We start from the raw sequence: 24,662 nt of genomic DNA on the forward strand, positions 1-24,662 counted from the left end.
TATATATATATATATATATATATATATATATATATATATATATATATGTATGTATCATGCTGTGTGAAATTTGGGACTCTTGGGATTGTGGTTCTGAGCAGTGTCTTCTGGGGGACTTCTGCAACTGATCACACAATGTTCAAAGGTGTCAGTACTCCTGAGCTGGCTTTGCCTCACAGGTCCTACATGGTGCTGGTGCTGGGTGTGCCCATCTGCAGGGGATCAAGGGTTTCGTGTGTGTGGTGTATATCCATTACTGGGCTGTTCATGGCTCCACACAGTGATGTTGTATGGGTACTGTGGTGTTCAATGAATGACTGAATATAATCTACTTCCACAACAGTGAAACTTGTTTTCAGATTTCTGAGAGTAATTTACTGCCTGCAGGGCATCAGCCCTGTGCTCTTTTCATGTCCTGGTTTGTGCAATCTCTCAAATCTTTCATAAGCATCTCTGTATTTATCAACCAGAATCTCAATGCTGCCTTAAAGTGCCTGTCAACATTTTTAACTTTTTCTATCTCATAAGCATTTTGGCTAATAAATTATTCCTTAGACCAGATGTATACACTCTCACATTCTGATATGCAGTCTCTTCTAGTTTGATTTTTGGTTTGATTAATTTTTTTACTTCTTAAGGCTCTTTCTGGGTACAGGCAGTCCAGTTAGTCTTCACTTGCCTTTGAGTCCTGCACTGATCAGTTTTGGCAAGCAGTGAGGCTATGGTAACCTGACACAGCCAGCATGTGGCTACCCAGAAGTCCATAAGAGTATTTGTGACTTGTAGATGTGGCAGGAATGTTTCTGTTCATTATAATAACATTACATTATTTTTTTTCTTCATATTTAAATAGATTGCCTTGTCTTTCTGTCTGATGGCAAATTTCATGTTTCATCTATTGTAAACACTTTGATTCTCTAATATCTGCCAGGCTGCAGCATACAATAGATTTTCCTCTTTATTATTTAAAAAGAAATGTTCTCAATAAAAAGAGAATTAAAATATGTCATGATTTGAAGATAAAATAAATACACTGAGGCTAAGCATTCATCCGAATTAGACCTTACCACTAGAAAATACTGACGGGGTGGAATTCACAAAGCGTTTCAGAGAATGTGAAATAATGTTGGGGTTTGGGTTTTTTGTTTGTTTGCTTGTTTTTTAATTAATTCTCCTTTAGCAATTCTTTTTCTTTCTTTTTTTTTTTTCCAGGAGTATAGTGGAATTTCTTTTTGTGTGAGATTGTTTCTTCGAATAATTTTGTCTTGTAATACATGGTTATAGCTTATACAATGTCAATCAGACTGAATTTCTGAGTCCTGTGATCCTCTGGACTTAAACCTCCAGGATTTCACCTTCATTGGGTTCAAATATATATAATATTTACTGATTCCCAATTCCTAAGGCTGCTTTTGCATAGGCGTTTTGAATGGCTTACTTCAATATGCTGTCCACTAATCCTGAGGGGGGAAAAAAATTATGCTTTCCTACTTGCTACTCTTCATCACGTGTGAGATCCTTGTCATAGAAGAAGCACAGAACGGTTGGGTTGTAAGGGACCTTAAAGATGATCTAATTCCAACCCTCCTGTCCTGGGCTGGGACACCTTCCACTGGACCAGTCAGTGGGAACTTCACTGGACTTCTCAAATATGGTGAATAGTGGCTTAGCGACTTCCTTGTCCACTTCCCCCAGGACCCCCAGATGTATCTCGTTGGTTCCTTGAAGCTGTGTCACCATGGTAAGGAACTACAGGAAGAAGTGAACAGGCTACATAGTATTCGAGCGAACAAGCAAGAGATAGGCAGATTATTTTTAGAGACACTACAGCCTCAAGACTCTTGGGAGTCTCAGTCCTCCATTGTAGTGGAGAAGCAGATGGAGTCAGGACCCTGCAGGGTAATTAGTCAAAGGCATGTTAGTCAAGGGTCTGTTAAAGATGAAGTCTGAAAGCAGGTCACGGCACATAACAGGAGGAAGGTTCCTCTTCCTGCTCAGAATTTGACAGGTAGGATTGGCATCTTCTACAACGGGTATGAGGCTCTGGAACTAGAAGGCCAGACAACTGATGAGGTGAGCAAAGGTTCTTCTGGGATAGTGGGGCCTCCTAAAACTGTCTCCCAAGGGCTTGGGTAAGGAACATTACTGGAAAACTCTCCAGTCTAGTCAGGCACTCTGATTACTATCTGCTGTTGACTGTTCAGACTGGCAGTGACGAAATAACGAAGAGAAGTCTGAGGGCAACCAAAAGAGACTTCAGGGCCCTGGGATAATTGGTAGAGGGATCGGGAACACAAGTAGAGATTTCCTCAATTCTTCCAGTAACAAAGATTGATAGAAATAGGCAGGTCCATCAGGTCAATGAGTGGTTCTGAGGTTGGCGTAATGGGAAAAATTTGGAGTTTTCTGACTATGGGATGATCTACTTAACACCTGGTCTACTGACACCTAAGGGGATGCACCTATCTCACAGGGGAAAAAGTATTCTAGCACAGGAGCTAGCAGGGCTTGTTGACAGAGCTTTAAATTTGGCTTAGAAGGATGAAAGGGACAAAACTAGTCTTGCCAATGATGAACACTGGGATGGTGTGCCAGAGCTTGAGGAAACAAGCACTAACACAACCCCTCAATCTGCTTCACAAGGTATTGGCTACAGTGTACCACTCCTGAAATGTTTCTACACCAATGCACGCAGCATGAGGAACAAACAAGAGGAGCTCAAAGCTGTGGCCCAGTCCCAGAGATTTGATATCATTGGCATAAGTGAAACCTCGTGGTATGAGACCTGTGACTGGAGTGCCTGACTGGACAGTTACAGGCTCTTCAAGAGGGATAGCCAGGGCAGAAGAGGTGAAGGGATGGCACTGTGTGTAATAGAAATGTTAGAATGTATGGAGCTCACAGTTGGCAGTGGCACAGTTGAGAGCCTCTGGATAAGAATCAAAGGACAAACAAATAATGTGGATGTCATTGTAGGGGTCTACTATAGACCTCCTAGACAGGACAATGATGACAGCAAATTATTCATTGAGGAACTAAGAGACACTTCAAAATCAACTGCCCTTGTCCTTCAATTTGCCAGAAATTAACTGGGAGCACCACACAGCTGGTACAACCCAGGCCAGAAGATTCCTAAAAAACCTGGAGGCCAATATTATGGAACAGGTCCTAAGGGACCTAAGGGACTTGGAAAGATGCTCCCCTTGATCTCCTGCTTGTCAACAGAGTGGATCTCGTGAGCGAAGTGGAGATTGGTGGCTGTCTTGGCCGCAGCAACCATGAGGTGACTGAATTTAAAATCTCTGTTGACAGGAGGAGAAGTGCCAGCAAAACCTCAATTCTGGATGTGAGGAGAGCAGACTTCAGGCTACTCAGGGAATTAATAAGCAACGTCCCCTGGGAAAATTTTTGCAGGTGCTGGGGTCACTTTTCCAACATCACCTCCTAAGGGCAGCAGAAGGCCAGCTTGGCTACCAGGAATCTTCTCTTGGAAATAAAGCAAAAAAGGAAGGTGTATGCCCAGTGAAAGCAAGGTCAAGTGACGGGAAGAATTCAGAGATGCTGCTTGCCATTGTAGGGAGAAAATTCATGCAGCTAAAACTCAACTGCAGTTGAAGCTGGGCAGAAATGTGGAGGACAATAAAAAGATTTTTTTCAAATACATTAATGGCAATAGACAGTATAGAAATATCATCAGCCTGTTACAGGATGAGGATGGTCACCTCACAAACAGCTGCAGAGATAAGGCAGAGATGTTTAACACTTTCCGTGCCTCTGTCTTCAACACGGATTATGGACCAAGAGGGTCTCAATGCCCTGAGCTCTTGGACCATAACTGTGAAAGTTACCAACTCCCAGTCAACCCTGAAATTGTGCAGGATCTGCTGCTCCAGCTGGATCCCTACAAAACTGTGGGCCATGATGGGATTCATCCAAGAATCCTCAAAGAGCTAGCTGATATCGTTGCACAACCTCTTGATAATTTTTGAGCGGTCTTGGGATTCTGGAGAGATTCCCAGCTAACTGGAAGCTGGCAAACGTTGTCTTGATTTTCGAGAAGGGCAAAAAGGAGGACCCTGGAAACTACAGGCCTGTCAGTCTCACTTCAGTGCCTGGTAAAATTATGGAGAAGGTTATTCTGAGAAGTATTGAAAAACATCTGAAAGACAATGCAGTCATTGGTCGCAGCCAGCACGACTTCCTGAGAGGAAAGTCATGCTTATCAAACCTGATTTCCTTTGATGACAAGGTAACCCACCTAACTGATCAAGGGAAGCCAGGAGATGTAATCTTTTTGGATTTCAGTAAAGCTTTTGATACTGTGTCTCACAGGATCCTTCTGGATAAAATGACCAGCATAGAGCTGGATAAACACATCATGTGGTGGCTGAGCAATTGGCTTATGGGTCGAGCACAGAGGATAATAATGACATCAAAGTGGTGACCTGTCACTAGTAGGGCTCTGCAGGGCTCCATCTTAGGCCCTATGCTCTTCAATATCCTCATAAATGACTTGGACACAGGATTGGAAGGGACACTAAACAAGTCTGCAGACGATACAAAACTGGAGGAGCTGTTGACTCCCCTGCAGGGAGGCCCTGCAGAGTGACCTCAACAAATCAGAGGGTTGGGCAATTACCAACCATATGAAGTTCAACAAGGGGAAGTGCCCGATTATGTGCCTGGTATGGGGCAACTCTGGATGTACGGACAGACTGGTGAATGAGATGCTGGAAAGCAGTGCCATGGAAAGGAACCTGGGGGTCCTGGTCGATGGCAAGTTGAATATGAGTCAGCAGTGCCCTGGCAGCCAGGAGGGCCAACCATGTCCTGGGGGGCATCAGGCAAAGCATCACCAGCTGGTCGAGGGAGGGGATTGTCCCACTCTGCTCTCCACTGGGGCAGCCTCATCTTGAATATTGTGTGCGGTTTTGGGCACCACAATGTAAGGAAGACATTAAACTGTTAGAGAGTGTCCAAAGGAGGGCAATGAAGATGGTGAAGGACCTTGAGGGGAAACCGTATGAGAAGTGACTGAGGTGACTTGGTCTGTTAAGCCTGGAGAAGAGGAGACTGAGGGGAAGGTGTGGCTGGAACACTTGCTGGGGAAGACTCTGGCAAAAAATTTGTTAAATACCTCACAGCCTTCTCCATGTCTTGGGTTGCCAGGTCTCCCATATCCTTCCTGAGAGGACCCACATTTTCCTAGTCTTTCTTTTATTGTTGGTGTACCTGAAGAGGCTGTTTTCATTACCCGTGAGCAACATTGTAGCAATATCCTAGCCTAAGGAAGTGGTTGTCACTGGCAGTAGATAATGAGAGCAGATGAAAAATGTTCATAGCAGTTAGTTTCTGTGAAGGTATGTGTTGCAGGTGGTTACCGAATATCTCTTTCTGGTTTTATGTAAACATACACAAATAGATATCCTTAATAGTAAGAAAAAAACTCCATCGAGCATAACTTAATTTTTATATCATCTTTATATTAATTTCTCACTGGTATATTCTGTTTACTAATTACAAAGGCAAATAGGCTATGCCTACCAGAACCATTATCAGTCACCATTTAGCATACTCATTAAAAATGGCTTATTAGAATATTAATGTCTATATTGTTTTTTCAAGCATCGTTGTTAACTTAGAGTACGTAATACAAGTCTGCTGCTGACAATTATCAAACAGATTACCAGTTGCCTACTAATATGCAAAGAGCCTACTGGATTGTTATAATTTCAAATAAGTTTTAAAATTTTCCTATTGAACAGAAATGCCAAATTCTAACAAGTTCTGTTTTGCAGTAATGAGGGAGCTGACAACAGGACGAGGTTGCAGCAGGCAAGGATGGGTTTGAGCAAAGGCTGTAATTGAGAAGCACTTTGGATGCCCTGAACTGAATCCTCCTAACTGAGCTTCTACCTCAAAACATTGCATATTTCCAAACATTGGGTATATGGTAATCCTGGTTGAAGGATTGACCCAGCTTTTTGAGGGGTAGCTATGTAATATAGAATAGGTCTGTTTACCGGGTCAGAAATGTGATTAGTAAGAAACTCTCTTTGCAAAGCATCTGACACTATTACTGTACTATAAGGACAACTCTACGTTGCTTATGTGTACAGCTGTAAAAGTTGTTAGACTTCCCCAATTCTCCATACACTAGAGAGGGGCTTTGTTTTCATACACTATGGCTGAGTGCTCCTTTTCCTTTGCACTTTTATTTTGGTGCTTCAATCTGACGTAATTTTATTATGAACCATTTCAACATACCTGCTTTTACAAGATCGAGCAACTAACTGCTTCAGAAAGGTGTTTAATTTATTGTTGATTTTGTTATTCAAACACGTAGACAGAAGGAATAAAAAGAGTACATGTGTAGTTTAGGCAAAGATTTATGGCTTCATTTTGTAGCACAGATGTCTGTATAAGCATTTGCATGTTGGAAAGCCTGTGTTAGCATATCTCTTCTGGGGTTTCTCTGAGTCTGTATTCTCTCGGAAAAGAAAAAGCACATGTAGTCTTTGTGCACCTTCTTTTCCATATGGATTTTGTAGCTGAGACTTAACTTTCCCAGAATTTGTGTGTCTCAAAATCTAACATTTCAGCGAGCTGGAAATTATGGGTGTTGTGAAATTCATACAAATGTAGTGGCAACTATTTCAGGCTATTGTTGCTGCTGAATGGTCAGCAGTTGTCCTGGAGCATGTGCCATCTGATCCCTTGGCAGCCACCTATCCTTCCAAGCCTCTCCAAGGACAAGTAGAAGAGTGTCGGCCACAGGCAGGGAGTGGGTGAAGCTCTACCCCTGCCATGCTGCAGCTTCCCCCTCCATCCAGGAGGGTGATAGGTGAGGAAGGAGGGTTTTATGGAGGCTCAGAGTGCTCTGTGTGCCTTGCCTCTCAATGAAGCAGGCTCTCCTCCCTTTAACCCTGTGGCTTGTTTTCTCCTGGCAGTGCTGCATGGGCAGGTGTACCGGTTCTGCACTTTGGAGGGGACATGGCTGCTGAAGGAGAATTCAACCCTGCCCTGGAGGAACCTGTCTGAATGTGAGTCCTCTGACCAGGTAAGAGTTTTTCACTCCTCTTGATGCTGTTGTTAAGGACAAAGCAGAAGAGAGGAGGATAATAGTCTTTGGTGTCCATGCGGTTTTGTCTGGTCAAAGTAATCTTTCCTGTCTCACTTCAGTGAGCCTGATGGAGAGATGTCAGGTCTCTCCCCTTCAACAAAGGGAACATGGAGGGTAGTCTAGAGTAGGTTTAAGTGTACATGAGAGAGCCAAGAGAATTGAATCAGATCATCCCAGCTGTGGTGCAGTGCAAGAGCTCAACTGCAGCCCACCCCACCCGCAGGAGTGACCTAATGTTATTCCTTTCCTTTTTTTCCCGTTGTCACGTCATTGTAATAGTGACCACTTGCTCTCTCTGTCTTGTTAGCAGCTATTAAAGTGATTAAGATGAACTGAACTGAAGAATATTTGCTTTTCACCTTTGGGCAGGGGGCAGTCCCTGCCTTTTTTTTTTTTTTTCTTCTTTTTTTGTCTTTTTACCTTAATTTTCTGCAGGCGATGGAATTAGGCTTGTCAGTGTTATTTTCTTGCCCTAGTGCTTTATACTCTGCAGGGAGCTGAGACACCTGGCACCAAATGAAGGAGAGCATAGGGATTTCCAGAGGATTTTTGACAGCCATTGGCGTCAGCTAGCACACTGTGTGCATTCCCATGACACGTGATACCACTACTGCTGTGAACCTCCAAGGGCGATGCTTTTCCTCACAGAAACTGAGTGCACTCTCTCTATCCCAGGGTACCGGGCACTAGTCACTAGTACATTATCTAGTCAAAACAGTTCAAGATCATGAAAGTCCCAAGCACTGCGGGATCTCTGCCCTCTAGTACCCATTGCTCAGTGCCTCATTCTTCAGAGGGAATAATGGCTGCAGAGTAGGAGGAGATGGAAATAGAGATAGTTTCTGTTCTCCACGTTTGTAAAATTTAACCTTTTCCTCTAATTTGCAGCCTTATTCCTTGTCCTTTTCATTTTCTGGGGAATCCCAGCAGAGCACCTTTTCATAAAGCAGTGTGTAAGCTTAGTCATTTGACTTTTCCTTCTTTGCCATTATGGTTTCTTCTAGAGCTGTGTTGGGACATGCCAAGGAGCGAGATACCTAATGGTAACACTTAGTCATTTGGCACCTGCCCCCAGATTTCCATGAACTGATCTGGATTCTGAAACCCTGTGTACATGGTGTCACTCCCTGACATGTGAACAGCCATGTTTGGTTTCCCAGCTAATGTATATAGAGCCCCCTAATAACTTACTTTGTTTTATGCATCTGGCACATGAGAACAAGAGCTTGTTTTTTATAAGTTTGCTGTGTGTTATGTTACAGTTGTTACTAAAACAAATTCTAAAGGGGATGTGAGTGAATCTTTATAAAATAACATTGTTTACTTTATGTGTGCAATGTAATTTTGATCTGTGTAGATGTTTTAAACTGTTGGGTTTCAGTAGTTTGCCTAAGCTTTGATACTGAAGAGATTTTTCTTTTTATAAGCTAGCTCTCACATCATTCCCTTTAAAGCATTAACCTAGCAAATCCCTGAGGAACAGCCTGTTCACCTTAAATCCTTCTGGCTGTGCAAAAAACATCTGAATAACTATACTTAATTTCTGAAGTGCAAGGAATATATTCCTTTGTACAGCACAGGTCTCATGAGTCAGTTGCAGAATTAGCAGCTTGAAGAAGGGAAGTAAAATGCCTGAGTCTATTTATACAAAGATACACACGTAGAAATGAACCAGAATAGTGAATATGAACGTGCCTCAGAGGCTGAGCAATAAGCCTCAGTCATAATTCAGACCTGCCTGTACCTTTTCAAGAACTTCTCTTCTCTGTAAGGATTTTGACCAGAATTTTCAAACAAGGGTCTCAGTTATCATGTCTTCAGCAGTGAATCTGAAGAGAGCCCCAGCTCAGGACTGTAGGTGGTACAAGAATCCCCACTGCTCTGGTCCACACCAGGTCGCTCCATCCCAAGCAGTGCTGTGACACTGAGGTCATGAGATGCTATTGGACTGTGGTTTGTTACCAGGAGGTTGCATAGTAGACACAGAAGAGAGACTATTTGGGGGCAGAAAAAAAGTTTGGTTGCATGAATGCGACCTCAACATCATGCCTCAACAACATGCTTTGCCTCAACATCAACAAATGGGATCTGGCTTGTTTTATTTCTGAATATTGATGTAACCAAAGGACTCTGCTCGTTACTGCAGTAAGGAGACTTGCTTGAAGTGTTCAAGTCTGAAAAGATCAGCTTTGCCATTTTTACTGCAGGACTGAGTTGTGTCTGTGCTTCTTGCCACTTATTTTAAGACTTGCTTGTGTGGTAATTCATGCCTCTCCAACTTCATTATGAAATAATGTCACATTATCTATTTTTCTAGCCTAGCTGCAAAACCCAACTGTTAGAGTGAACACCTGGGAGCAGCTGAGGAATTAAGATTAAATTTTTATTTCTTTAGAGCATATGGAAAGTGGAAGACTGATTTGATATGTGCATTTAAACTTAAAAGTAGGAGAATGATTTCTGGTTATCATTAAGAAAAGTTAGAAAGCAGCTGGGAGAAAAGAACTGAAGCCCACGAGCTCTGTCTTTTCCCCCTCCCCTTGTTTTTCTTTTCTCCTTTATATGCTCTCAGGATGCACCAGAAGAACAGCTCCTGAATTTGTCCATCATATACACCATTGGATATGCTCTTTCCTTCTCTGCCCTTGTAATAGCAACTGCCATTCTTCTTGGATTCAGGTAACTGGCGAAGCTTTGAAGAGAGTGGAGTAAAGGGTTTATGTTTTTCTGTATGAACGTGTCAGACTTTGACAGAAACTTTTGATTGTTTTTTCTTTCCTTCCATCACCTCATCATTTCTCTATCTTTTGTCACTTCTGTGTTCCTTCTGAAAATAATTTCTTCTCAAAATGCAAGTAAAATTGTCAGATTTTTGCACTTTCCTGTATGAATATGTGGAACATATACTTTTTGTCAATTGAAATATTTTGTTGTGACAATTTTTATTTCAATGAAATTTCCACTGGAAGAGGTGGTAAAAGAGAGAGATGCCAGCATTCCTTTGTGGTGTCACCTTGCAGATGAGGCACAAGTCTGAGATGGGCAAAGACATTTAGGAGAGAAATTTTCATCTTGTCTTGCTTGGAGTTACACAGAACATAAATCTCAGTCTGACCTATTTCCCAGCCCTCACATGCAAGGTGTACAGACAGGGATTTTTTAAACAATTTTTGGTTTTGGAGAACTTTTAGAAATTTTTGCTTCTTTTGCAATATAAAAGAGAACCTAATTTTGAAACTTGAAAAGTTTATGTGAAATAAATTGCTGTCACCTGGCCATATTGATGTCTTGAGTTCATCCAGGTTTGCACCTACAAATTCCGTGGAGTGCATTGAGAGACTCTTGGTTGCACATGCCAAAGATACGCTGTGTATATTCGGTTAAAAAAATAAAGAAAAAAACCCAAACAAACCAAAACACAACATTGGACTCCAAGAGAGATCTCTTTTTTTCCTCTGTAAATGCAAGGGACATCTTGATTCCAGCCAGACTGTCCTTTGGTTTGGGGATGCTGAGCATAGGAGACTGGTATTTAGGAAACACAAAGATGTGGTCCCGCTGTGTTGTGGGAATGAAGTCCGTCTGCCACAAAGCCCTGCTCCTTGCTGCTGTATATAGCCAGGTCCCGTCATCCATCTTATGTGCTGATGAGGCTGCCTCTCCTAAAAAGTAGAGTTTTCCATCTCCTGCTACTCTTATTTGAAATCAGGTCAGGAACCTTCAGTGCTCTGATCCTTAAGAAACTTTTTTTTCTGACTAAAGAATTATCATTTCCAGTTATTGATCATTTACTCTGGAACCTGCACTCCACTATTACAAAGGCACTCCCTTTCCTTTCCTCCCTCCTATGTGTTGATACCCCTTATGTATTTAAAAAGGTCAGTCACACCTTTTAACTTCTAATTTCCAAAACTAAAATGATGCAAACCTTCTAATATTGTATCACACCTTTTAGCAATGTATTATCCATCCTCCTTGCAGTGGAGAAGCATAGGTAAGCAATCTCAAAGAAGTTTTACAATGAGTGCAGAAATGCAGAGACATGCTCACCCTCTGTGAATGCCATGTGATAATTATGAATTGTACGTGTTCTACCTGTGCAACTTAGGGACCCAACTGACAAAACACCAGATGGTCTTCAAGTCTCCAAATGTCTCCCAAGATAAGTGTTTTCTCCTCATTTCACCTATCAATGACACTTTTTGAGTAATCTTAGCAGCCCAAATATAAAGGTCACAGAGCACAACCATATACTTTTTGAAGGAAGGAAGAAAGGATGTGCATGTTTTCTGGCAGGGAGCAAAGAGCAAGTTTGTCACCAAGGACTGGTAGGAGAGAGGGAATTTTGATGCCCTCACTTTTGTGGGGTGATGCTTTAGCAATTTTTCCTTCAGCTGTGAAGCAGGGGCTGGAGAAGTGTACAGGAGTGTGTGATTCTTATTCTGGAAATGAGGTTCCAGAGATGTTAAAAGGGGCCAAGAGTCTTGTTAATACTGTGCCATCACCCCATTTTGTGCTCTCCTTTCTAAATTGTCTATCAGGAGACAATTTGGTCATGGATCTCATGAAATACATGAGACCTACTCCTATGTGAATTATTCTGACTGGAATCTCTTCCTGTGGCCTCTCCCTGGAGCTGTGCAGCCTCAACAAATGTGGATTGAAATCTAATTCAATGACACCTGAATGTTGATGGGCCTTTTTAAGTTCTTAGACTACAAAATAACCTTCATAATTGTCTTTAATGATGATACAGCAGAGGAAACTATCTCTCTAGAATCCTATTTTGCATCTTCTGAAAGAAATGGAAGAAAAATCTGTAATTTCAGTGGTGTAAGCTGAATTAGGCCCATAACTTTATGACTGAAACAATTTGAATAATTTGCTTTGCCTGTAGCAGAAATACTCAGTAACTATTTGCAGCCTATTTTCTTCAATTGCCTATTTTACATAATTTTTTCAATCAAATTGAAATGTGTAGCAGTTCTGAAGGGTAGCAACAAATGAATTTTGAGTTAAAGGAAAATAAATATTAATAATAGGTAAGTTTTGAAATAAGCTGTGACTTAAAAGTGATTAAAAGATTTCATTAGAGCTATGAAAAAAATAGCTTTTCTTCTTCAGTGCAAAATCTCTAACTTTTAGACCAAGTCAATTTTTCTACCAAAATTTATAGAGCAGTAAAAAACAGACATTTAAAGTGTAAGTTCGCTGAAACTCTTGCTGGAATAATTGCTGATTACCATATGTTACCTCTATCTTTTAGCATTTAAAAAGAGTCTTATCCAGTATAACTTCGGGGCAAAGTGTGTACCCTTGCAGAGCTGGAAGAAAAGTGTTTGTGAATAAGGCTGGTGAAACATTGGCAGCACTCTGCAGTTGGATGCCATTTACATGACTGCAGTTTCTTTTGCTATCCCTTAACATGCTCTTTTTTGACAAGTAGCAGTTTTATTGTCTTTGCAGCTGGCTGCTGAAATTCAAGAGGATTTTTTTCTTTGGGTTTTTTTGTTTGTTTGTTTGTTTTCCATTCTGAATGCAGAGGTGAAAAGTCTGTTCCTTTTACTTCTACCGAGAATATTTACAATTCCCCCAGGAGGCAATTTGAATGCAGATTTTTCTTTTGTTGTCAAAGTGGTAATTTACAGGTGGATGTTTTTTCACTGTGGGTTTGAGCACAGCCAGAAGCTGCACCGCACCACTTCCTGAGCTTTGCCAAAGTAAACCTGTGCAGTGACATTGGGGTCAATTCAAAGCAATTAGCTTCAGCATTATGTGCAACTTGACTTTTTCAGTCCTTTCAGATATGTCTTCTGAAAATGACTTAATTTTTACACTATTTAATCTTTTTAATTTTTTTTCCTTAACCTACTGGTTGGTCTCCTTTCTTTCCCCAAATATTCAGTCTTACACCTGAAGTTTTGAATGTCTTTTCCTTGGTAGTGATTTCTTTTCAAAGACAGTTTGAAATCCCTACAGCGATTCTCAAGTTATGGGATTTCCTCTGGTACCTTCTGATTCCCTACAGGGCTTATTATTCCCTCTGTCACTCCTATGTGTGATGTTGCAGCTTTTACATAGGTAGTGGATCATGACTACTTTGGTTTTTTTACAGACATCTGCATTGCACAAGGAATTACATTCACCTGAACCTCTTCACCTCTTTCATCCTCCGAGCTATATCTGTTTTCATTAAAGATTCAGTGGTGAAGTGGATGTACAGCACAGCCACACAAGAGCACCAGTGGGAAGGACTTATTGCCTTCCAGGTAAGGTCAGACACTATGGTGGTTCTTAGGATATTGAAGTTATCACTGTGTGTGTCTGCATGAGATCGGGTAATTTAATTCTTTAGTTGATGGTGTGGCATGTTTCTCTACCTGTGAGAAATTTGCCCCTAATGGACAGAGGAAACACAAAGAAATTGCTTTATGTATATATATATATATGTATATGTACAAATGCCCATATCTTCTTCCTGTGCTGCAGGTTTGTTTCTTTCTAGCAGTGACAAGAGGGTTTTCATTTCCCTAAACCAGCACCTTTTGTGATAGGACTGTCCGCCTTGTGTAATGACCAAATTAGTTGGTTGTTCTTAGAGATCTTTAATCTCTTGATGACAGGAATAAAAGGAAGCATCTGATTAAAATGCAAATTTGAAAGTATTTAGAAAAGCTTCGGAGGAACAGGATAATTAAGTACTTCTAACTCTTGGGAGAGGATATACAGCTCTTTTGTAAATACGATGAAAGCGTCCCTTTCCCCATCTGGCTTTGGAATAGAAAATGTACTTGAATCCTCAAAGAAAGGTATTTTTATTATCTGTATAGCTCTTGTGGTTCTAAAACATGGGTACAGCATTTACTGCTGCTGTACAGGGTTGGGGTTGTAAAGGGTAAGTCTTCTGATGCATCCTTAGTACCCATTCTTTTCTGACACTGCCTAAGGCTTAAACGCTAATACCACACAGTGAATCTCATATGATAGTTGATTTTTTTTCTCATCTGCAATGTATCAGTTGCCAGAAAATAACATTGTAATACACATCTTAAATGGTTTGGAAATGTTCATATAGGATTCTCAGTCATTTCCTCTTCCAAAAAGCCTAGGCTTTATTCTTTTACAGACGGCTTATTCAAATAGTGGTTTCATCAGCTCTGATGGATATATTAATTAAGTAATCAGGTTTCATACTTATCTAAAGCCCTGCTGACCATCTCCTCTGTAATTTGCCAACTATGAGAGATTTTGCTCTTAAATGTGGTGCACTGGACAATATTGCTATTCTGTTAAAAAATCTTTGCTTTGGAAAACAGTCAACATTATGGCATCCACTGTTTGCTCTTTAATAGAGAAATTCTCAACTGCAGATTAGAGTATCTGGGGAAATGTAAAGATTCACTGACAGCATTTGCTATAGTACCTTCCACTTGTTCTTTTCATCTTTGTGTCATGCTTTTCAAGCTGTAATCTATTGCTTATTGAGATACAGTCTATTGCTTATTATTCTAAATACAGAATGTGTACTTTTTATTTTTTAAAGGAGGAATGTTGTTAAAAGCATCTGTCTGCTGCGTATAGCACCGGCTTCTGTCCCTTCAGTACTCAAATGTGATTAGTTTAACAGGCATTTTTTTGAGGAACAAAAGTAGGAGAGAGAACCAGTCTTTCGTGTTAGTATCCTTTTATTCTTGGCCCCTTGGGCTGTGCTTTCTTCCCTCACAGGAATCACTCAGTTGCCGGTTGGTCTTTGTGATGATGCAGTATTGTGTGGCTGCAAACTACTACTGGTTGCTGGTGGAAGGCATGTACCTTTACACGCTGCTGGTACTTTCGGTCTTCTCTGAGCAAAGGATTTTTCGGCTTTATCTCTGCATTGGCTGGGGTAAGTTGATTTTTCTGTTTGTGGCTGCACTGGCACATGGTATAATGGGAAAAATTGTGTGTCTACCCTAGTGCTGCCCCGTTCAAGTCCTGCACTCTGCATTCCCGTTTTGTTCCCAATCCCTTACCTTGTTTGAGCTGGAGGGTGCTGGGCTGTCATAGCTCCTGGATGCTAATGGAGTAGAAGCTGTGGGTTCATAACGCAGGGGCTGTGTGACACCACAGAAACTCCACAGACCAGTGGCAGACACATGGTACTTTTCCTGCAAGTCATCAGCTTCCCAGTACAAATTACATGTTGGTGGTTCCACGCGGGTGTGAACTTCTCTGGACTGCTCTGCTTCATCTCCTTGAAGTTTTCCCATTGCATTTACAGATGTGTTAACTACTTGTGGAGCAAAAGAGCAATGATGCCTTGCATCTGGGTGAGGATAGCAGTAGAGAAATGGTGGCAGTGTGAGCAGCGGGATGCAAAGGGACCAATGAACAAGGAGCTGCTAGCAGTGAATTTTCAGGGTGATTAAGTGGGCAGAGCACGTCCAGTAGGGATTGTTGGGGAAAGAAACGGTCAGGGTGTACGTGCCATTGGCATGTGTGTGCTTGAAATCAAGGATTGTGATGCCTTGAAATCAGTTGGTTGAGCAAGGGCCACTTGTGTAGAAATGCTAATGCTTTGATCCTTTCACTGTCCACTTTCACCTGAAAATACATTAGAGTTCAGGATTCATCCTATTTTTGAAATTATCTTTTATGGATTTTTATTGCATTTTCTCCCTTCCTCTTCTCTACCCTTCCCTTTTGGTGGAATCAGGCCACTTTTGGAAAGCTGAGAGTAAATCCAAGTAAATACTGCAAGTGCTTTCACAGATGCTAGTTTGAACATTTAAATTGCTTTGACTCTTCTTTTCTCTCCATGGATTTCAACTGTGAATATTTTAACAAATTAATTCCCTGGTAAAATGCATATAAATGGCTTATTGTGAATTACCCAATTTTACTGAACAGTGATATATGAGGAGCAAAGGCTTTCTGGCATATTGATGGGAATAAATAAATGCAAATAATAGCACTCTCCTGCTGGAGAGTTTTAGTTGAAGTTCTGTATCTTCCATATTCTTTTATATAGGGCATGCAGCAAAAGCAACACCATTTTGTATAACATTTGAACTATATATGTTTTAATCATACCCTCAATTTAATTAAAAAAAAGGTGGGGGGGAGCTATCCCGAAGCACTGACTGAGGTCATGAAAGGAAATGGAAAAGAAATTAGAACAAAATTATATCTAGTCAAATCCCGAGGGGATTGTAGTGTTTTATAAGAAAGGGATAGGCTGGTTTTGGTCTGAATCACTTCTATTTAGAGTTCATCTGCTGCAAAAGCAGAAGGCAGAAACAGAAGATGTTATTTTGGTTTTGTTCTTCCTTTACAATGGCAGTTCTGCTACTGTATATTGAATTTCTGGATGAGTTTGTGGAAATGAGCTGCAATGTCAGAACTTGGCACTGGATATATGGGCTTCATCCAAGCTTCCTAGAAAGGTCTGTCCATGCCATTCAATCCTCATCTGTACAGTTTCTTGCTATTCCAGATGTGTCTTCATGTGCAAACCTTGCCAATGATTCTCCACCTCCAAATGCAGAAGCATCTGCTGTTTCAGTGCTCCCAGATTAGTTATACCAGATAACAGTGTCATCTCTAACCAAGTGAAAGAGATGAAGATTTTTCCCCCTCTTTCTGCTTCTTCACTGATGATTACATTTTTGGGGTGCTCAAGTCCCTCACTGGGTGACTTTCTGCTGTATGCATTGCTCAGAAGATTTTTATTTCATTTTTTTTAGCAGCATGATAGACTCAGTATAGTGCTGAGGCTTCGGAGAGACAGTAGGTTCCCATTTGAGCTGTGTCCTTCTCCTTGAAATAGTTTATCAATTATAAAAATAAAGCTGGAACAAAAAAAATAAATATTTGATTGTCAGAGCTAATTTGATACCCTGACCCTTTTTCCTGCTAATGAATTGTCCTCTTACAGGGTAATTTTTTAACTTGTTCATTACTCATCATTTGGTGAATATTTATGTATACAAATTTCATGTGTGTATTGTTCAAAAACACCGTGGGTGTTAGTCACTTCATGTTGTTATTTCTTCTAATTATAACTGAAGTTTGTGATCACTCTCAGACCATACCAAAATCTGTTCTCCTGAAGTACAGGATACTGGGCTTGCTGTGCACCCTCCTCACTTCCCTAAGGATCTTGAATCCCGCATTTTATGGTCACTGCAGCCAAGGCTGCCCTTGAGCTTCACATTTCCCACCAGCTCTTCCTTGTTGGTGAGAACAATGGCCAGCATTGCACCTTTCCTCATTGGCTCCTTTGTCACTTGGAGAAGGAAATTATCATCAACGCATGACAGGAACCTCCTGGATTGCTTATGCCCTAGTATGTTGTCCCTCCAACAGATATGGGGGTAGTTGAAGTCCCTCATGAGGACCAGGGCTTGAGAATGTGAGGCTGCTCTTGTCTGTCTATAGAGGGCTTCAGCTGTTTGGACTTCCTGGTTGGTGGCTGGCAGCAGACCCCACTGTGTCACCTGTCCATGCCCTCCCTTTCATCCTGACCCGTAAGATCTCGGTCAGGTCCTTATCCATCCCATGGTGGAGTTCCATACACTCCAGCTCTCACTGACACAGATGGCAACATGCCCTCCTGGTCTGCCCTGCCTGACCTGCCTTAGGAGCCTGTGTCATTCTGTTCCAACACTCCAGTCAGGAGCTATCCCACCGTGGCTCTGTGATGCCAGTAAGATCATAGCCCTGCAGGTGTGCACACATCTCTAATTCCTCCTGTTTATGCCTCATGCTATGTGTGTTTGCATAGAGGCATTTTAGTTGTGTCCCTGATGACTCAGAGTTGATGTCTGGAGTCGCTGATATTCTTTCATGCTGCTCTTCAGGTACTTTCCTGCTAACCTCTGATTCCTTCAGGCTCTGGGCCTGGCATCATCTGTTGCTGGCACTGGCATCCAGTTGGTAGGAGTGGGATGGATTGAGAATCCCCTTACCCAGCAACTTTAGTTTAAAGTCCTCTTCACCAGCTTTGACTTAGATTCTCTTTCCCTTCTCTATCTGATGGGCACCATCAATCCACAGTAGACCAGTTGTTCCAAGATATCCCAAATATATTTCTGCTATATGATCATTTCAGGTAAGTTCTTAAGTCAGTTATTAGGCAGTAGTCCATTTATTATCAGTTCAAATGAGTAATTATTCTTTGCTGGGATGTGCAGAATGCTCTGAATCAGGGTATCCAGGACACCAACATGGTGTTCATCGCATCTGAGCCCAAGTGAAGAGCTGCTGAGCCTGACATTGACTTCAAACTTAACAGTAGTCTCTGGAGAAGAGCAGTTTATACTATAACGCTGCTGTATCAGAAGCTTTTAGTGGGAAAAGGACCTGTTCACATTTAGGAGTAGCAAGGAGGGAAGAATGGGGAACAACAGAAATATCACACGGTGACTCTGTGTGACATCCAGCAGGAAGAACAACAGGAGACCATTTTCAGCACTAAAGGCTAAGAAGAAAATGTTAATAAAAAGCTAAATATACTCTGAGCTTCTATGGCAATTTTACACCCAGCTGCTCTTGCAGCAGGGAAATTGCCATAAAAAAATAAATAATGCATTTCCTTTCAAGCCTTGGCAATCCAAATTTGCTCTAAGGAAGAATACTTTAAGGGAATGAAGTTATCAAAAGCAGGAAGCCTGGCTAGGGCATCAGAATCTACATCCTGATTGCAAGGATCTGATTGGAACAGAGGCAGTAAGAAACCTTCCTTCAGAAGCCCAGTATGAACTCACTGTAGCAACAGGATGCATTCATTGCACTGACCACTTCTCTTCTGTTTTCAAAAGAAAATGGTGTTTCAGACGAGGATGTGAAAGTAGGTTTGGTATCCAGACTGGTCTTGGTAGGAAATGCATGTCAGAACTTCCTTTAATTCTCTTCACTCTTTGTCTTCTAGATTGAAGTCTTTCATTCTTTTCCTTTCTTAGAAATAAAAAATGTTTCATCGTTTCTTCTCACATCTTCAGTGCTTTTACTCTTTCTACATCTACTCATATGTATTTATCAATTTTTTCAGTTCCTCATCGCATTGTTCATGCATTCATACATCAAGCAGCTGATCAAGTCAGAGCATCCTAGATGCTTTCTGAGAGAAAGAGGACTGAAATTGTTCTGACAGCAGGAATGTCCTTCTGGTTTGTGTGCCTTATTGTCTCGGAGGTTGAATTTATCACACATGGAAGCCAGTGATGTCAGGTTACAGCTGAAATACTGAATACAGTCCTAAAATGCTGTATTCAGAATATGTCCTCATTTAAGGATCTCGGCAGGATGGCAGTGCTCTGGTCCTACAAATTCACTTCAGGAAGAATCTCTAATCAGCACGTGAGGATGAGGGGAGCCTCTCTTGCTTCTCATATATCTTCCCTGAAATTGCCTTTGTGGAAAGTGGGTACAAGGCAAAGCCACAAATACGGTGTGTCTGTAAGAATGGAAACTTGCTTACACGTGGAGGTAAGGGAAAGAAGATGGCATGGAATAGCACCACCTGGTGACACCTTTCATGGTAACTGGGGTTTGTGTGTTCCAGAACAAACCTGAGCTTTTCTGTTCGGTTACCAAAATGTCTTAGACCCATTAAATGAAGAGACTGATTACTACATGCTGTGATCAGGACATAGCAACTTCCATTAGCAGCTCCACGGGTTTCTTGCTCCTCTGCTCAATCGGGACAGGGGAGCATTCTGAAAATGTCAACCTGTGCAGATTTTCTTACAATTTTCTTTTCTTACCTACCCCATCCTTTTGTCATTGTGGAAAATGCCTGGTTTTCCAACTTTTTTTCTTACTATGCAGACACCTGACCAGGTGTAGAATATATAAGCTGGAGTGAAACTAGGAAAGTTGTGCTGCTTATTTGTGCAGTGGGGTGTTAACGTGTTGATTTGGCAGTTCCATTACTTTCTCATCATCCATAATATATATTATTATTGCAGCCTATAATTCAGATGCCCAGTCATTTGAAGTTGAACTTTATTAGCTGAACTGTCAGCAGGCTTATTTCCTAGTACACTTGACAGATTTCATAATCACCGTGTAGTGTTCAAAGATTTTGGGTCACCTATCAGCCTGCAAGAATTAACATCGCAGAAGCTATTATGAGCAGGCTGTTGTAATTTCTGGCATCTTCAGCAGTGATGCAGTGCAGAAAAAAGTAGACATTACTATTTCCAGAATTCAGAGACCTTTCTCTGTTCAGTTAATCTAGGAAAAGATCAATCTCAGAGCTTTCTGTGTGATAAAAAGCAAAACCAGAAAGAGTTCAGCCTATATCTTGAATAAGTGCATCCTGTAAATGAGTGCAGTTTTTTCTCGGATATCTGATATTCTTTGAATAGCAACAGCAAGAGAAAGAAATGTAGGACTGAAACTCAAATGCCCCAAAAGACCTGCATGTTGAGAGCCCAGTGGAATACACCACTGATTCTGTTAATGAAATATAGTCATCTGTAGTATTTATTCAAAGAGTTGTATGCAGTTTACTTCCACTCCCTGCTCAAACCAGAGAGAATTCTCTTGACTGAGTGATGTAACCAGAATAATATTTGCACTTGTGACAGTTAATGCAGGGTAATTAGGTGTCAAAATTGTTAATTAATCTTTGGAGAGTCTCAGTGATCCTTGCATACTACAACTATTGCAGAGATGCTTTACACTTGCCCTTTTGCTATTATGAAAGACTTCTACAGGCTTGAAGTGAATAAGGGAATGTTCTTGTGGTAGTCTCCTCTTTAGATCTTCACGAGGACTTTGGAAAACTGGATGCATTCCCATCTGCTGAGGGTGTGTCCTAGATGGTTTTCAGAGCCACCCATTTCTCAAGGCAAGGTTTTGTGAATTTGGTAGATGTCAGGGGGTATCCAGAAGATGGAGATATCCACAAATCATTATTCTTATCACTTGATATCTCAAATTATATATCCACTGACATACACCCGTTGTGCTCTCAGTGTTTGTGTCTTATCCTGTAACTTCCATATTAAGATGTCTTAATTCTCAGCAAAGTCAAGAAAGGAATAATTCAAACTATAATTCATTTCTATGAATCAAAGGCTCATTTGGTTTGGAAGTGATTTGCAGTGAGCCTGTTCTTTGTCTCTTTATGCCACTGTGAAAGCAGCATAGAATTCTTAGAAACTTTGCTCCCAAAATATTGTGTATTCTCAGTATCAGGTACATTCATGGAACGTGTTCAACCACTTCCCCAAATAATCTCTACTCAATTCACTATCTTTGCTGTTATTCTAATTATTGGTAATTTTTTTTCATGCTGTTCTTTATTCTCTCTCTTTTTCTTTTTAACTGATTAAGGAGAATATTGTTCTTCTGTGTCTGTAGTATTTAGCTGTTCTGATAACAGAGACAGTCTGCAGTACAAGAGAGAAGTTTTTTTACTGATAATACCCACTACAGATAACTGCTTGAGATATTCAGACTGCAGGAGATGACCAATTTCTATGTGGCTTTTGTTGCCAGGAACTGTGTATTTGCCCTGTACAGCACTTACTGCTCTACCCCAATGTTTTTAAGTACAATGAATGTTGCCCTTTCTATACAATGTACAGGCATCATCAAATACTTACCAAGGAGGTACCCGGTGGAATTAATCCATCTTGATCCATCCCTAGGCAGAAATTCCTCATCCTGCTCTTTAAGTCTTAACCTTCTTTCCTTCCTTGTGTGCTTTTTTTGGCATTCTGTGTACTGAGTATTGGGTGGTAGATGCACTGTCAAATTATTTTTCATGACATAGGCATTTCATAAATGAAAGAAATTAATTTGAGAGCCTTTGACACTATAAAGCAGGTAATGTCTGCGAGTTTGTTTGTCTTGTCTCTCTTCCCTTTACACCCCAGATAAATTGACCAACTGTGGCACATGCACTGTCAGAGGTAAGGGTAGGACCAAGCCTCTTCTCAAAGCAAGGTGCATCTGCTGTATTTGCTGCAGCCACTCAAGTCCATGCCAGTACTGCAGCCCAAACTTGGGACTTCTCTGTGGGGGAGGCCTGAGCACACTTGCTGGGTGTGCCCACACTCCTTCTGCCATTGGGGGAACGTGGGCTGGGTGTGCTCCAGCCCCAATGCCAATGGACAGCCCGAGCTTGGTGCTGCCTGAATGAAGAGTAGGTGACCCACAGGCAGAAATTTGGAGGCAAAGGTCAGCGTCAGAGCACACTCCTCTCTCATGTGAGTACAGAGGCTAGTAGAGCTTCCAAAAATTTAATTCCCTTGGTCACTTCGTGAAACGTTCCATGGAAGAGGTGGTATATGCCAAGTATGGGGGCAGTTCTGTTTTTCATTTTTCATGCCTGTTGGGAACTAGGTAGGAGCCCAGGAAAAATGAGTTATATCTATTAGTTACTTGTAAGTTAAATGCCTCCTCCCACTGTTGATGGCCATCTGTGCTGGATAGGAGCTGCAACCCTGCCACCAGTTAATTATGTTGCTCATCATTATGGTGTTTGTATGTGGAGGGGTGGGTTGTCCTTCTCTCTGCTTTTCCCAGTCTCAGTGTCAGTGTCAACCTTGTCTCCTCTCTTCCCAGGTGTGCCAATGCTGTTTGTTATCCTCTGGGGAACTGTCAAGTACCTTTATGAAGATGAAGGGTTGGTTTGTTCTGATTTTTCTAGCTATCTCATTTGTGCTCTATGTGTGCACCAGCAGGTCATTGTTTGCTCTCTGTTCGGTGTGGTTTGCTTTGGCAATGTGCTGAAACCTCACATAATTGCTTCTGTTTTGTCTGAAGGTCTTGCATAACATTTCAGAAAGGAGCATATGTTTTTTTCTGATCAAAATTTTCTGCATGTCTGAATGAATCTATCCTTTTGCAGGTCAAGGAAAGGTATGTTTTGTTTTTCTGTAGTTACAGTATCAACAGTAGAAGTCATCATACCAACCAAGACCACTCCTGATACTGTGCCTTTGGCGGTAGCCTTTACAGTTATGCTTCAGAGGGAGGCAACAACCTCCCACAGGATTCTGCCTGCAATTTGCGGTGGTTAGCTTATGCCTAGCAGCAGAGATGTGATTGCCTGCTCTTGTTTAAGCTTCCATTACTCAGATTTTCTTAAAACAAATGCACATTCTCTGTCTGCTTACATTAGTCTTGCTGAAGTCAACTATGTCATGCACAAGACTGATGTAAAACACAAAATACTTTTTGTCTGTTTTTACCATAGTGGCTGTTCTGAAAAAATTACCTTTGTATGTACTTTATGTACCAAATTGCACTGTAGGAATTTGTAGCATTTGTTGGGGTTTTTAAAAATAAAAAATGAAGAAAAAGGGAGGAAGGTGGCTTCCTCTTTTTAGTGGCAGTGGCTGCCTGGAAGTATTTGGGTAGCTTTCTTTGTGATGAAATAAATAAACGTATGGTATTTAATTTCTATTATAAATTTACTATTTAATGAGTTTTATTCTTACTTAGTTTCCAAACTACCCAGACAAACTTTTGTAGAAGGTCCTCTTTTTCTCCCCCCTTTTTTTTCTTTTTTCCTCTTTTTTTTTGTTTTTCTTTTTTGCCCCAGACATAATCCTTGCTGGAGGGATGCTGCAATGTGAAAATTCAATGTAGTCAGACATTTTTGTGGTGTTTGTTAGTATTAAGAACCAGCCCTTTTTTTAGTGTTCTTCATAGTACTGAACCAGTTCAGTCAAAGCTGCTTTTTCTGGCTTAAGCAATGCTAGGATTTTCTGACTTTCCTTTTCAAGGTTGACTTGACAATATTCTGTGGCAAGATTGTGGCTGTACTGATATATTGCAAGTTTTGTTGAAATTATCAGAATAGGTATAGAGACCATGCAGTCTCTGAGCAGGCAGCATTCCATGGACATATCTTCCCATTGATGTAGAAAATGTATTCAAAGTGCCCATACTGAGCCTCCTATATTATGTGGTGCTCAGAGCTGAATGATGTTTTCTATTAGGGAAAACTGTCACTCACTGCCCTCAGCGGACCTTAAAAGGGGCAATCTTGCACCTTATTGAATTTTCTAAATCTTGTCTAAATATTTGTAAAATACAGCAATAAATAACCATGTGCAGCAGCTACTCTGAAAGGCAAGATTTCTGTGCCTTGGGCGGGCATTTGTTGGAGCAGCCAGGGATATCCTTCATGCTGTTTGCCATAGTGCTGTCACTGTGGATGTGCAGCGGGCTGTAAATTTCATTTGTGACTTAACTATTTCCCTGGCTATGAAGAATAACTGGAAGTAAATGTGATCAAGGCTGGGAATTTGAGGCAGTCCTGTGAACGTAGCCATTTGAATAAAGGACCAAAGCCTGCAAGACTTGCTTGCACACTGGCTTCTTCTTTCCTTACATGTGCAGGTATAAACTCCTTTAGAAAGCAATTATGTTTTAAAAGTGAGCTATTGAAAAATACTTTGTCTAGTTTAGAAGTAAATTCAAAAGCAAGCTGCTGTTTTTAGTTATTAGACCGTGCCTAAAAAGCTGATACTTACACATTTTTGTTCCTGTCTGCAATAAAGTATGGGAGGAAAACAGCCAGCCTACAATCCTT

At 41.1% G+C, this 24,662-nt stretch overlaps 1 protein-coding gene across 2 annotated transcripts in view; it reads left to right on the forward strand.

Annotated features, from left to right (window-relative positions):
* The window catches only part of GLP1R (glucagon like peptide 1 receptor), an 88,730-nt gene that overhangs the window by 49,957 nt on the left and 14,111 nt on the right, over nt 1–24,662 (forward strand). For both annotated transcript variants that reach the window (XM_027681877.1, XM_027681875.1), the window contains exons 4-8: nt 6,951–7,060; nt 9,696–9,802; nt 13,239–13,392; nt 14,849–15,008; nt 22,685–22,745. In XM_027681877.1, coding sequence (XP_027537678.1) covers nt 6,951–7,060; nt 9,696–9,802; nt 13,239–13,392; nt 14,849–15,008; nt 22,685–22,745 — 592 coding nt within the window. The remainder of the gene's footprint in view (nt 1–6,950; nt 7,061–9,695; nt 9,803–13,238; nt 13,393–14,848; nt 15,009–22,684; nt 22,746–24,662) is intronic.

This window comes from Neopelma chrysocephalum, unplaced genomic scaffold, assembly GCF_003984885.1.
Source record: "Neopelma chrysocephalum unplaced genomic scaffold, ASM398488v2 Primary Assembly neopelma1_61b, whole genome shotgun sequence".
Taxonomy (NCBI): domain Eukaryota; kingdom Metazoa; phylum Chordata; class Aves; order Passeriformes; family Pipridae; genus Neopelma; species Neopelma chrysocephalum.